The sequence below is a fragment of the Hemiscyllium ocellatum genome, chromosome 24, assembly GCF_020745735.1.
Source record: "Hemiscyllium ocellatum isolate sHemOce1 chromosome 24, sHemOce1.pat.X.cur, whole genome shotgun sequence".
Classification (NCBI taxonomy): domain Eukaryota; kingdom Metazoa; phylum Chordata; class Chondrichthyes; order Orectolobiformes; family Hemiscylliidae; genus Hemiscyllium; species Hemiscyllium ocellatum.
The window spans coordinates 13,165,739-13,181,216 of record NC_083424.1 but is presented as its reverse complement, the minus strand read 5'-3'; the positions used below and the strand labels follow the sequence as shown (position 1 = coordinate 13,181,216).

Here is a 15,478-nt window from a genome sequence, read left to right as displayed (position 1 = left end):
GGTGATGGAGAGTACAAATTGTTGTAAAGTGAATTGAAGGGAATTTGAGTCTGGTGCGACCCAGCTGAGGTACCGTGATGTAGTTGACTGGGTGAAACAGTTCCATGAGGGAAAGTCAACAGGGTTTGGAAGAAGTATCAAAGATGAACATTCTGCATTAACTTGGGCAATGGTGTATCCTTCATGTAACTGCCACCTGTGATTGTTCCATGTTTCCATCTCTTTTTAACTTGACAGACATCTCAAGTGGAGAGCCTGATGGCGATGAAACAAGCCTTGCAAGCTGATCTAGAAACGTCAATAAAACGAATTGCTGACCTGCAGACTGTCTTGGAGGAGGAATCGAGTGATGAAAGTGAAGATGAAGCGGAAAGGTAATGTAATCAGACTAAGTCAAAACTGCCACAAGGTGTGTTTGGCAACAGACTTGGGTAGAAATATAGACTATCTGGTAGTGAAGGCTGCTTAGTTTCTGGCGCCAAGGAAAACAAATAGATTATCATCATCTTTCAGCTAAACATGTCAAGGTCTTCAGGAATATCATGGTAGGGATGCATTTAAAATAACTCTATAAATCCTAGAAATTCATATTCCCATACTGTGTTTTTTTCATAGAATCCCTACAGTGTGGAAACAGGCCATTTGGCCCTACAAGTCCACACCAACCCCTATGTTTACCCCTGACTAATGCACCTAACGGACACAGCCCTAAACACTCTGGGCAATTTAGCTTAGCTAATTCACCTGACCTGCACATCTTTGGACTGTGGGAGGAAACCAGAGCAAACCCACACAGACACGGGGACTTCTTAACAACCCGATTAAACTCCATACAGACAGTCGCTCAAGGTTGGAATCGAACAAGGGTCCCTAGTGCTGTGAGGTAGCAGTGTTAACCACTGAGCCACCGTGCCGTAAATTATCAGTACACTGGTTGAGGCACTGAAAACAGCCAATACAGCAGGAATCTAGCCCAAAGTATGCAACATGGAATAAGAGAATGATCAGAGGGAGGGTAGGACCGATCAGCGATAGCGGAGGGAACTTGTGCCCGGAGTCTGAAGAGGTAGGGGAGGCCCTAAATGAATTTTTTGCTTCAGTATTCACTAGAGAGGGGACCTTGTTGATAGTGAGAAGACTGTGGACCAGGTTAATAGGCCCGAACAGATTGATATTAAGGAAGTGGATGTGCTGGAAATTCTGGGAAGCATCAAGATAGATAGATAGATCCCCAGGGCCAGACCAGGTATATCCAAAGTTGCGACAGGAAGCAAGGAATGAGACTGCTGCATCTCTGGCAATGATCTTTCCATCCTCACTCTCCACGGGAATAGTTTCGGCTGATTGGAGGGAGACAAATGTTGTTCCTTTGTTCAAGAAAGGGAATACGGAAATCCCTGGGAATTAACAGACCAGACAGTCTTACATCTGTGGTAAGCAAGGTACTGGAAAGGATTCTGAGAGATAGGATCTATGACTATTTGGAAAAGCATAGTTTGATTAAAGAGAGTCAGCATGGCTTTGTGAGGGGCAGGCTGCCTTATTGAATTCTTTGAGGATGTGAAGAGCAAGTTGACGAAAGTCAAGCAGTGTATGTTGTATATATGGATTTCAGTAAGGCATTTGATAAGGTTCTTCATGGTAGGTCATTCAGAAAGTTAGGAGGTATGGGATACAGGGAAATTTGTCTGTCTGGATACAGCATTGGCTGACTGACAGCGAGCGGTAGTGGATGGAATGTATTCTGCCTGAAGGTCAGTGACCAGTGCTGTTCTGCAGGGGCCTGTTATTGGGCCTCTGCTCTTTGTAGTTTTTATAAATGACGTGAATGAAGAAATGGAAGGGTGAGTTTGTAAGTTTGCTGATGACAGAACGGTTGGTGGTGTTGTAGATAGTGTCGAGTGCTATTGCAGGCTACAAGAAGACATTGACAGGATGCAGAGCTGAACTGAGAAGTGGCAGATGGAGTTCAACCTGGATAAATGTAAAGTGATTCATTTTGGAAGGTTGAATGTGAATGCTGAGTACAGGGTTAAAGACAGGATTCTTGGCAGTGTGGAGGAACAGTGGGATCTTGGGGTTCACAGACATAGATCCAAGTTGCCACTCAAGTTGATTGGGTTGTTAAGAAGTCATATGGTGTTTTGGTTTTCATTAACAGGGGGATTGAGTTTAAGAGTCGTGAGGTTTTGCTGTAGCTCAATAAAACTCTGGTTAGACTACATTTGGAATATTGTATCTAGTTCTGGTCGCCTCATTACAGGAAGAATATAGACACTTTAGAGATAGTGCAGAGGAGATTTACCAGGATGCTGCCAGGATTGGAGGGCTTGTCTTATGAAGAGAGATTGAATGAGCTAGGGCTTTTCACACTGGAGAGAAGAAGGAAGAAATGTGACTTGATATAGGTATACAAGGTAATGAGAGGCATAGAATAGAGTAGATAGCCAGAGACTTTTCCCAAGGACAGAAATGGCTATCATGAGGGGTCATAATTATAAGTTGATAGGAGAAAGGTTTAGGGATATGTCAGAGGTATGTACACAGAGTAGTGGGTGCGCTGACAGCAGTGATAGTAGACTCAGAGACATGAGGGACATCTAATTGACTGCTGGACAAGCACATGGACAGCAGTAAATTGAGGAGTGTGTAGGTTAGGCTGATCTTAGATTAAGATAAATGCTCAGCACAACAACATGGGCTGAAGAGCCTGTATTATGCTGTAGTGTTCTATGATCTTTGACCTTTACTGAACACATCTTTACCATTGTAGCTTTACCATGTGGAGGTGCTGGTGTTGGACTGGGGTGGACAAGGTTAGAAGTCACATGACACCAGATTATCGTCCAACAGGTTTATTTGAAATCACAAGCTTTCAGAGCGTCGGTCCTTCATCAGATGAAGATGATCGGATGAGCAGTGTGCCAAAAACTTGTAATTTCAAATAAACCTGTTGGACTATAACCTGGCGTCGTGTGACCTGTGACATTATAGCTAAATTGTAGTGATTTGGGCAGAGCACAGTAATGCCAGCTGCTTGTAAATCATAACTGGTTTGATATGGCAGAGATTACGTACCAAATTTACAACCAAATAGTATTTTACCTAAGTGGATGCACGGGAAAAAATTAAAATTATTCTGACCAGCAATCTAACATTAGAATCTAGAGTTGAATCCAGACTGTGTAATTATTTTCTCTGCGGTCAGTTGGTTAATGTTGCAGCTAAAATGGTTGATTAAATTAAGATTTTTCCCCTTCATTATGCATAATTGTTGCCCTTTGCACTAACCTCTAGCAATTAAAGCAATGACCTTGCAATACTACTCTGAGAGACTCTAAGAATGAGAATTGAAGAGAATGATGTTGATAAATTAATTTAATGGGTAGTGCTATGAATTGGAGGATGATCGATGGTGGTGGTAAATTGTGACAAATTCTGTTCTTTCCTAGTGTGGCGATGACTCCGGGAGCGGATTTGGAAAGGACGGATATGTAAGAATAAGTTCCCTGTTACCTGTTTGTGTTTGCAGCATGAAATAAACTGTACAGATGTCCCTCACAGTGTAATGTCCAACAGCATGTCAAACTATTCCCTTTATCCCTGAAAGAATATGGTGCAACTATCAGACCACAGGTAAGACAGAGAGAAAGAGAGAGAGGAAAACAGAGGAACATGAACCCAACATTTCTAAACACAGTTATCATCAAGCTCTTAACAAAATTAACACATTTTGAGGCAATGTTGCAATCACCTTTGGAAAAGCCCATATGTACATATGATACTTAATTTGAATTTCAGTTAATATAGCCTTCAATTTTGCTGGGTTGCTCAAGTTATCAGAAATTTTAGACAAAGTTCCGGTGCCAGGTTGAAACAAAATAGGCTAGACATTAGTGATATTAAGCTTACACCTTATCATTTGTAAACTGTAAGAGATTGAGAAGACTGGGGGAGAGTAAGGGATACTGTTATGGAGTTCATAACTAACAGTTAGTCATGGGTTTGTCATCTGAACCAGGAAGAGGGATTCTGCTTGGTTCCATTGTGAAAGTCAAGCTGAAATTAGTTGTATTTTACATCCAATTATCTTCAGAGGACAAATATTAATTGGGATCTTGTGATCGTATATGGACTGAGGCAGCATTCATTCCATGATTTGTAAAAGTGCCCAGTACTTCACATTTAGAGTCACAGTCATACAGTATAGAAACAGGCCCTTTGACCTTCCATGTTTATACCAACCAACAAACACCAGACTACACTAATCCTGTTTACCTGCACTCGGCCTACTGCCTAAGTAGGCCTACTGCCTACTAAGTGCTCAACTAGATGCTTTGTAAATATTGTAGACTGGGTCTAATTGTAGTTTTTAAAGGTTTTTTACAGTCAGAATTCTCAAGCTATGGGACTGTGGGGTCAGAAGAAGTGACGTTGGGATTATGAGCTCTGACCAAGTTCCAACAGCTCTTTGGCACAACGGGTAGTATCTTAAGACAATCTTTAAATTCACGTTTTCTGTTCATGGTGAGTGTGGTCTCATTTCCTCCTGCTTCAAAAAAGCCAGTGCAGCGATTCTTCATTTAAAAATCCCCTGAAGATGAAACACTTTTGATCTCCTCCATCAGACTCAAAACATCCATCGCTCCCACAGTCCCACACTGCCCTATCCACCGTCCTCCCACTGCCCCATACACAGTCCCCTCAACGTGCTCTTAGTTTGCTCCCTGGGCTGATACATCAACATCAAGATACAGTTTATACTGAAAATGTTTGGGGAAGACTGTTGTCAAGCAGAAAGCTGGCAAATGTGAGACTACAGAAATGAACTAACAGAGGAAATCTACATTTCACCAGTGTCTGCAAAATACTATCTTAGATCAAAAGGAGTGAACTGTTGAAAAGATGTCTACAACTGGTTATAAAAAGTACCTTCTCTGGGTAGTTGCCACCATCACTCCCTGGAATATTAATCTACATACCTAACAAGCATTGAGTGCTATGGGATGAATCACAAAAAAGTTGAGGGAGGAGACACTTGTAATTGTGTACCAGTAGGCAGTTAATTAAATATCAGTAAATTAACAGGTTACATTAGCTTAAAACTGGTTAACTATATTAACACTGGGTATTGTTATTTCCTAAAAGTTAGTAACTAGGCCTGTGCTACATGGCTGTAGATTGTAGAACATAGAACTAATTTATAATCGATGAGTTAGAACTAACTAGCTCCTTCCAGAGACAGTCATCTATTTAGCAGTGGGCAGACCTCTTCCAAAATGTCCAAGTTAACCCTTTCAAGCCAACTGTTTTATACAACAAGAACAAGAACAGGAAATTGTTTGACCCTCTTGATTTCCTAACAGGGACAATAAATAGCATGTGAAATTGAAGGCTTGCAACTTAGTAATGGCAAGAGAAGACAATAGTGGAGTTAATAAAACAGATGGGAAAGGTTATGATGAGAGCAAAAGGTAGGGAGAATGATACCTGTATGTTTGAGCTTATGTTCCAACTCATTTGAAGTGGAGCACCGATGATCTCCCGATGTTTGCATGTCTTGTTAATTATTCCCTAATTGATTGATTGTTCACTCTAGATGTTGATGATTTGATATGACTATTATCCTGTTAACTACTCTGTTTGGTGTAGAGTTTGAGAACACAAGTCTATCACTCCTGTCACACTGTCAAACAACAGACATACTCATAATAGTCAAGCTGCAAATGCTTATCTTACACACATCACTAAACTGCTTATGCAAAACAACAACAGAAGGTTTTTAAATTTTGACTTTACCTCTACCTAAGTTGAATATTGTTTAAACTGCTAACTGTTCATTTGATTTTTGCAAAGGTAATTTTGCGCAGATGTTCAGTGATATTTATGTTTTAGTAACTACATGTCCAGTTTTCAAATTGTAATTGCATGTAATTTGGTAAATGTCTAAACATTTCTTCCTTTTTGTTTAATGTATTGGCCTCAGTGGTATAAGGATTCCCTTCCAAGGGAATTAAAACAGTTTAATGAGCCATGGGCAGGATTTGTAGTGGAATATTTTCTTACTTGCTGAATTCAGTCATGTGAGTGTCTGTCTTTGCTTGCTGCTTTGGTGCAGCATGGACAGTGTTCCATTTTATTGTGGATATTCCTGAGCATGGAATTCAGACCCTGTCACTCCCCTTAGAGCAAAACAGCATCAAAGCAGACCATTCGGCCCAGCCAGTCACTGCTGACTCTTCTGTCGACCAAACCTTTTAGTTCCTATCACTGGCTCTTTCCTCATATCCTCTGAAAGATGACACCTCGCGACAATGTAACAGTGTCAGTGTGGATTGCCTGTTCAAATTTCTTGCCTAAAAGATGGTCCTCTTGAGTTGCACTGTTGTTTAGGGAATAAATCCTGTCACCTCTATCAAGTCCTGCCTGTGACTCCACTCCCCTGGTACAGTACCTGGCTGATTCTTCATACACCATGAAGTGTCTTCAGAACCTAACCCACAATCATCACCCTGAGCCAACATGGTGGCAACAAATTATATCTTCCAATGACTCAACATATAATTACGTAGCACAGCCTTGGTGAAAAGGTACAGTGCTGAGTAGGTTTTTTTTCTCTAAACTCATTTATGGAACGTGGGTGTCACTGGATGGGCCAGCATTTATTGCCCATCTCTAGTTGCCTTTGAGAAGGTGGTGGTGAGCTGCCTTCTCAAACCGCTACAGTCCATGTGCTGTGGATTGTCAGTGAGATAGTAGGCAAGTTCCTGTATAGCTATTCTTTTTTCAACCCCTGAGACATGCTAGCAATTGGAGCATTGGCTTAGTGGAGAGATGCACCATTGGCTTTTGCATTCAATTAGAAAGGAACATTCCGGCTTCTTTCTCTGCTCTGCACAGGGTTAGTAGACATAAATCAGGGCAACTGAGATCATGACCTCTCTGTCAGTGAAGGATAAATATCTGTATGTTCCTTTTTAAAAGTACACAAGTGATTGAATACCACATCCCTTCATCATGGTCCTGCATTCAAATAATTTGTGGACACTTCCCATCAAGGTTCACTCACGAGGAGAGCTATGTCTCTGGATTTATAGCACACTCAAAGGCATGTCCTTCAGGAAAGGCAGGAAGGCCAAGTATAGAATGTTCCATAGTGCTGGGGAACGCAGTAGACTTGGTGATTTGTGAGCATTGCACTCCAGGCAATTAGTTTCACTACATTCAAGATAATCATGTCGCCTTCTGAATGTGCTTCCAAATTGCTCAAACACTAATGCTCTGACATAAAATTGTCTTGTTTTTGCAGAAAGGGTGCGGAAAGGTCATTCTGTCAATTGACGTGTTTAAGAGTCACAGTGAAAATTCTGGCAAAACGATTTTCATCTTTTTTAATCCTTTATTCAGCTGAGTCTCACTGACAGGGTGAAGCTGTTCAGTTTCAACAACCCAATCTTAAAAATAATTGAAATTCATGACTTAAAAGGCAGGCATGCCGCTGTTTCCAAATACACAGAAGTTGATGTTTATTTTTAAGTTGAACATTAGGGAAGTCTGCATAATGTATGTGGAACTTGCACCCCTGAATGCGTATTGCCGTAAGAAGTTGAAGCAGAAATAGACCATTCAGCCCATCGAGTTTGCTCTGCTACTCAGTGAAATCATGACTGATCTGACTATCCCCCACTTCGCTTTCTTGCTTTTCCCTTACGGACTCAAAATCTGTCCATCGCAGCCTTGAATATACTTAATGAACCAGCCTCAACAGTCTCCTGGGGTAAAGAATTCCACAAGTTCACAGCTCTAACCCTTATGTTTTTTCAATTTGATTCATGGGATGAGTGTGTTACCGGCTGGACCTCACTTTATTGTCGGTCCATAATAGAGAAGGTGGTGCTATGCTGCCTTAGAGTCATAGAGATGGACAGCACAGAACCATGCCCTTTGGTCCAACTCGTCCATGCCAACCAGGTATCCTAACCTAACCAAGTCCCTTTTGCCAGCACTTGGCCCATATCCCTCCAAACCCTTCCAATTCATATACCCATCCAAATTCCTTTTAAATGTAATTGTATCAGCCTGTAATACTTTCCCTGGCAGCTCATTCCATACATGTACCACCCTCTGCATGGAAAAGTTGCCCCTTAGGTCCCTTTTATATCTTTCCCCTCTCATCCTAAACTTATGTCCTCTAGTTCTGGACACCCCCACCCCAGGGAAAAGACCGTGCCTATTTACCTTACCCTATCCATGCCCTTCCTGATTTTATAGATTTCTATAAAGCCTTCTTGAACCACTATAGTCTTGGGATTGTCGGGTCATCCATGTGGTGTTAAGAAGGCTGTTCCAGAATTATGACCCAATGATATTGAATGAACAGCAATATATTTCCAAGTCAGGATAGGTATATGATTTGGAGGGAAACTTGGAGGGGGGTATTGTTCACATGCATCTGCTGCTCTTGTCCTTCGTGATGGTAGAGGTCACAGATTTGGAAGGAGAAGCCTTGGTGAGTTACTGCAGTGTAACTTAGAGATGATACACACTGCTGCTACTGCATGTCAGTGGTTAAGGGAATTAATCTTGTAAAAGGTGGATGCAGTGCCAATCAAACAGGCTGCTTTGTCCTAGATGATGTCAAACCTCTTCATTGTTGATGGAACGGTACCCATCCAGGCAGGTGGAGCATGTTATGATGCATTATTGACTTGTGCCTTGTATGTGTTTGAGAATAGGCTTTGGAGACACTAAAGTTAAGTTACATGACACAGAAATCTAGCCTCTGACCTGCTGTGGGAGCCATAATATTTATGTAGCAGATACAGTTCAGTTTTGCGTTAATGGTAAACCTCAGGATAATTATATTGTGGATCCACCAATGACATTGAACATCAAGGTGAGATGGTTAGCTTCTCTCTTCTTTGACATGGTAATTGCTTGGCACTTACATGACACAATTGTTCATCAAAAATGCTCACAATTAGCCAAGGCCAAGTATTTTCTTCTGAACAAAGTAAGATTGAAGGATGGTAGACCACTGGCCAGGATGTACAGAGTAGCATTTTGAATAAGGTAGTACTCTGGAAGGTGAGGAATGTAAAATAATTTCCCTGTGCTGGTCAGAGACTAAGATAACAGCCAGGCCCCCGCGATGGGAACTGCATCTGCTCGGAAGAACAAAATATGATGGGAATTAAAGCAGAAAATGCTGAAAATGCCCAGCAGGTCTGAAAGGGCTCATGAAGAGAAACAGAATCAATGTTTCAATTTGCATAAAAAAGCAGAAAGTGTCGAGTAAGTGAAGGGCAGGGAAGAAAAACAAGATCTCTGATAAGGTGGGCAGCAGAAGAGATTATAGGTTTCATGGTGCAAAACCCAAAATGGGAATCATAGCCATTGCCATCAAGTCATACCACACAGACACAGACCCTTCAGTGCAACCAGTCCATGCTAAACATAATCCTAAATTATCGCTCTATTCCTGATGAAGGGCTTTTGCCCGAAATGTTGATTTTCCTGCTCCTCAGATGCTGCCTGAACTGCTGTGCTTTTCCAGCACCACACTGATCTAGACTCTGGTTTCCAGCATCTGCAGCCCTTGTTTTTAACCTATAATCCTAAATTAAATAAGTCTCCCCTGCCTGCTCCTGCCCTATATCCTTCCAAACCTTTCCTATTCATGTAGTTATTCAAATGTCTTTTAAGCATTGTAAGCCCACATCTACCACTACCTTAACAAATTCATTCCATACATGAACCATCCTTTGTATAAAATATTTCCCCCTTATGTCTATTTAAAATCTCTCTCCTCTCTATTTAAAGATGTGTCTCCTGGTTTTGAAATCCCCTATCCTAGTTAAAAGACAATTCCATTAGCCCTATCTATAACCCCCCCCATTATTTTATGAACTTCTATAAGATCGCCCCTCAACCCCCTACCCTCCAGTGAAAACAGTCCCAGCCTATCCAGTCTTTCTTTACAGCTTAAACCTTCCATACCCAGCAACATCCTGGTAAATCTCTTCTGAACCCTCTGCAGCTTAATAATATGGGTACAGTGAAGACAAAAGAGATGTGCCCAGATGAGGTGTGAATGGTGGCAAGGCAGCTAACCAAATGCAAGTAAAGAACCAAGATAAAATCAAGTCAGTAAAGACATTTAAACAAAATGGAGGCAGAGATTGTGGTCAAATATTGGTGAGTTCAGAAGAATTGACAGTTCTGAATTGAAAGATGAGGGCCCTTTCCTCAGCTTGGTGTTGTGTTTCAAGTGAGCACTGTGCGGGCCAAGGTCAGAGTGAGAACAGGATAGCAGATTGAAATGACAAGCAACAGGAAAAATAGGTCCTGCTTGTGGGCTACAAGAACAGGTCAGAGGCTAACAATATATGGTGAGTAATTCACCTCCTGACTCCCCAGTGTCTGTCCATCATTCATAAGGCGTAAGTCAGGAGTGTGATGGAATACTCCCCACTTGCCTGGATGGGTGCAGCTCCAACACCACCCACGACAAAGCTACCCACTTGATCAGCACACATCCACAAACATCCACTCTTTCTGCCACAGATGCTCAGTAGAAGCTGTCCCTAATATCTACAGATGCATTGCAAAATTTCACTAAAGATCCTTAGATCACATCTTCCAAATGCACACATCAAAGGGCAAGGGCAGCAAGTATCCGGGAACACCATCACCTGCAAGTTTCCCTCAAAGTCACTCACCATCCTGACTTGGAAATATATCACCGTTCTATCTCTGTTGCTGGGTTAATGTCCTGGAATTCCCTCCCTAACTCTATTGTGAGTCTACCTACAGACATGAACTGCAGTAGTTCAAGAGGGCAGCTCACCATCACCTTCTCTAGGGAAATAAGAGGTCAGAAACAAATTCTAGCCCAGCCAGTGGTGCCCTCGTCCCATTGAATGAGGGATAGATGTACATGTATTTGGAAAGGCAAGGACTGATTATGGATAGTCAACATGGCTTTGCGCAAGGGAAATGATGTCTCATGAACTTGATTGAGTTTTTTGAAGAAGTAACAAAGAGGATTGATGAGGACAGAGCAATGGACATGATCTAATTGGACTTCAGTAAATTGTACAAGGTTCCCCATGGAAGACTAGTTAGCAAGGTTAGAGCTCATGGAATAAAGGGAGAGCTAGCCATTTGGATAAGAACTGGCTCAAAGGTAGAAGACAGAGGGTGGTGGTGGAGGGTTGTTTTTCACACGGCAGGCCTGTGACCAGTGGAGTGCCACAAGGATTGGTGGTGGGTCCTCTACTTTTCGTCATTTATATAAATGATTTGGATGTGAACATAGGAGATATAGTTAGTAAGTTTGCAGATGACACCAAAATTGAAGGGATAGTGGACAGCAAAGAAGGTTACTTCAGATTACAAAGGGATCTTGATTAGATGGGCTAATAGGCTGGGGAGTGGCAGATGGAGTTTAATTTAGATAAATGCAAGATGCTGCATTTTGGGAAAGCAAGTCTTAGCAGGAATTATACCCTTAATGGTAAGGTCCTAGGGAGTGTTGCTGAACAAAGAGACCTTGAGGCAGGTTCATAGCTCCTTGAAAGTGGAGTCACAGGCAGATAGGATAGTGAAGAAGGTTTTTGGTTTCCTTTATTGGTCAGAGTATTGAGTATAGGAGTTGGGAGGTCATATTGCAGCAGTACAGGATATTGGTCAGGCTACTTTTGAAATAGTGCATGCAATTCTGGTCTCCTTCCTATTGGAAGGATGTAGTGAAACATGAAAGAATTCAGAAAAGATCTTCAAGGATGTTGCCAGGTCAGGAGGGAGAGGATGAATAGACTTGGGCTGTTTTCCCTGGAGCGTTGGATGCTGAGGGGTGACCTCATAGAGGTTTATAAGATCATGAGAGGCATGAATAGGATAAATAGACAAGGTCTTTTCCCTGGGGTGGGGGAGTCAACTAGAGGGCATAGGTTTAGGGTGGGAGGGGAAAAATAGAAATGCAACCTAAGGGTCAGCTTTTTCACACAGAGGGTGGTATGTGTATGGAATGAACTGCCAGATAAAGTGGTGGAGGCTGGTACAATTACAGGATTTAAAAGGCATCTGGATGGAAGGGTTTAAAGGAATATGGGCAAGTGCTGGCAAATGCGACTAGATTAGATTGGGATATCTGGTTGGCATGAAGGAGTTGGACTGAAGGGTCTGTTTCCATGCTATACATCTCTATGACTCTCTGAAAGAATAAAAAATAAAGGAAGTGTTCAGCAGAGAGGACACCTATTTGGTCTTCGCAAGCAGAAGCAGCCCACATTGTGAACTGGGAATGCAGTTTATTAAACTACAGGCAGTACAAGGGAATGACTGTTTCACCTGGAAGGAGCGTGTGTGGAGCTTTGGACAATGAGGGGAGGAGGTTGAAGGGCAGTGAGGAGAGGAGGTTAAAGGACATTGAGGAGAGGAGGTTAAAAGGCAGTGAGAGGAGGAGGTTAAAGGGCAGTGAGGGGAGGAGGTTAAAGGGCAGTGAGGGGAGGAGGTTAAAGGGCAGTGAGGAGAGGAGGTTAAAGGGCAGGAGGTTAAAGGGCAGTGAGGAGAGGAGGTTAAAGGGCAGTGAGGGGAGGAGGTTAAAGGGCAGCTGCTTCATCTACAGTGTTTGCATGAAAAGGTGTCATAGGCAAGGAAGCTGCTTTTAGTGCATATGAACCAATCAACAAGGAATGAAAATCGACCGCTCGGCCTTTGGGTCTGCTGCGCCATCTGACTTTAACCTCAGCTCTACATTGCAGCATCGGGGTGATATGGGGGTGACTGTGGAGTGGGAACAGTACCTTTAGAATGTTGACAGGGGAAGGCGTGTTTCCTAGTTAAAAATCACACAACCCCAGGTTATAGGCCAACAGGTTTATTTGGAAGCACAATATCACGTTTCAGAGCAGTATATCACAACCACAACCACCTGATAAAGGAACAGCGCTCTGAAAGCTAGTGCTTCCAAATAAACCTGCGGCACTATAACACTATAAACTGTCCATCCCAGTTTAGTGGTGGCATCATGCTGAAGGGTGATGAAAATGGCGGAACATAACCTGTCCAAAATGGCAGATGAGTGAAACCAAGGGGAAACCTAACATAGCTCTGGTGTGGGGAGGGGGATGTGAACAGAGGCTGAGTGGGAAGTCCTCTTTGGGCATTTTAAATGTCTGCCTGGGTGGTTCCAGCTGCTTGGTATTCAATTTACTTCTTCCTAGAGTACCTCAATGTTCAGCAGTCAATATCCCAGACATAACAGCCAACATATAAAAATACTGATTGTTCTTGAGCAATCCACGGGAGATCACCTAGTTATTGTATCATTAACTTTCATTTTCTTTTTTATTTGTAATCAAACCTATTCCCTCATTCCTTAGTTGATTTTCCTCCTCCTTGTGCTCTTAAAAGCTTTATTTAATTGTTAAGCACCTTATTTAATTGCTCCTGTTCTTAATTCTGGCTCCTAACAGTCATTTTGGCAGTTCTTATAAACTAAAATTGATTTTAAGAAGCCTCTATTGTAATTGGCACTGACTGGATAAACTTGCCCAGAAAAAGCTGTTTGGCTGAATTTTCTCAAAATTACAAACTGGGTGTGCAGTTTGGTGATGTGTGAATAAAGCAGCCCAAGACCACAGACAGATCTGACCCTGAAGAGAATCAGATTTAGAATGCCATGCAAGTCTCCAATCTCCCATATTCCAAAATTATCTGTTGCTGTTTCGGTACATTCCTGGGTGATTAAGAGAAAGTGAGGGCTGCAGATGTAGTCAAAAAGTATGGTCCTGGAAGAGCTGGTCAGGCAGCAACCAAGGAAGGAGAGAGTCGATGTTTCGAGCATAAGCTCTTCATCAGAAAAGGTGATTTGAAATAGGTGATTTGAGATACCAAGGCTTTCCTTTCCAATTGAGCACATACCTCTTTTTCCACTGAAGGTTGCATTTTCTTTTGCAGGACATCACTGAGCTGGAAGCAGAAGGAAACATATTACGGGTTGGTTTGTTGGCGAGACGGCTAGTTTGTGATGCAGAGAGATGCCAACAGCACGGGTTCAATTCCCGCACTGGCTGAGATTACCATGAAGGACACTCCCCTTACCAAAGGCAGGATCAAGCAGAATGTTTACTTTGATTTGGGGAAATGGTTTGTTATTTCTGCAAGTACATATGCAACGGTAAGTATAAATAAGGAGGCGTTAAGCCCTATGGACATTCACTGTCACCAGTTGTCTGTCTAATGGGAGAGCAGCCCTATGGTGACACCATTATGCAAACATGAAAGAGAAATGTGAAAATGCCAGAAATATGCAGCTAGCTAATTATGGAAAACCATCTTCATTGGTCAGTAATGAGAAGATCAAAGTTTAAAAGTTCCATTAAAAGGAATAAGTTGGGGGAGTATTTTTTAATGCAAGATTTTTGAAATAATGAATGAATAAGGGCTGGAAGCAGAATCCCATGGGAAAGAAAGAAGGCTATGAGGTTAAATTGCACTGTGCACCAGAAATCTTAACTCTCTGTACAACCAATGAAGTACTTTGGAAATGTTGCCACTGTTGCTCAGTAGGAAACATAGCAGCCAACTTACTCACGAACACTGACGTGATAAAAATCAGATCATCTGCTTTTATTAATGTGATGATGGTTAAGCAAAAAAGTTTAGCCAGGACTCTGGGGAGAACTCCATTGTTTGAAAACGTGCTGTGGGATCTTCCCCAGCCACATGGACAAAGATTGACATTTCAAGGGCAGCACGGTAGCTCAGCAGTTAGCACTGCTGCCGTGTAGTGCCAGGGACCTGAGTTCAATTCCAACCTCGGGTGACTCTGCATGGATATATGTTTGAACATTTTCTGAAAGTCAGTGACGCAAGCTGAGTGCTCTCTCAGGGAACCATCATGCAGATGAAGGGATGAAGTGCTGCCAATTCAATGATCCTGGTTAATATATTTGTTTATGTGACCTCCCTTTCTCCTTGTTACACTCAGTTCAGTCCATTTTCAGTTCTGACCCGTCAACCCCAACCTGGCCTGTTAGACTATTCTCTGTCCTTACACATGAGCAATCTTTTGACTGTGCTTCATTAAGAAAAAGATGTGTGTTCAGAATGACTTCCTTTCACTTGGAAATCTTGGGAGTGGGTTGGCAGGCTTGCATGCAGATGGCTAAAAACTGTTATTTTCACACACTTAAGAAGTTACAAGTATAAGAAATGTACGTTATTCCAGATTCAGGCTTGTGCTTTTATTTACAGTGAATGTACATAGGGCTTAACTCCTCCTTATTTATCCTTACCGCTGCATATGTACTTGCAGAAATAACAAACCATTTCCCCAAATCAAAGTAAATATTCTGCTTGATCCTGACTGGTATTTTATCATTTCTATGCTACCCCTGCTGAGTAAAATTGAAGGTAGATTTAGATCAGGTACAAATCCTGTTGACTGCAGCACTTTCTCTTTCCTTTG

The 15,478-nt window shown here is 42.1% G+C and overlaps 1 protein-coding gene across 6 annotated transcripts in view; it reads left to right on the top strand.

The window, feature by feature from the left end:
• LOC132827048 (unconventional myosin-XVIIIb-like) overlaps nucleotides 1–15,478 on the top strand; it is a 350,661-nt gene that overhangs the window by 323,655 nt on the left and 11,528 nt on the right. For all 6 annotated transcript variants that reach the window (XM_060843476.1, XM_060843475.1, XM_060843474.1 and 3 more), the window contains 2 exons: nucleotides 238–374; nucleotides 3,453–3,494. In XM_060843476.1, coding sequence (XP_060699459.1) covers nucleotides 238–374; nucleotides 3,453–3,494 — 179 coding nt within the window. The remainder of the gene's footprint in view (nucleotides 1–237; nucleotides 375–3,452; nucleotides 3,495–15,478) is intronic.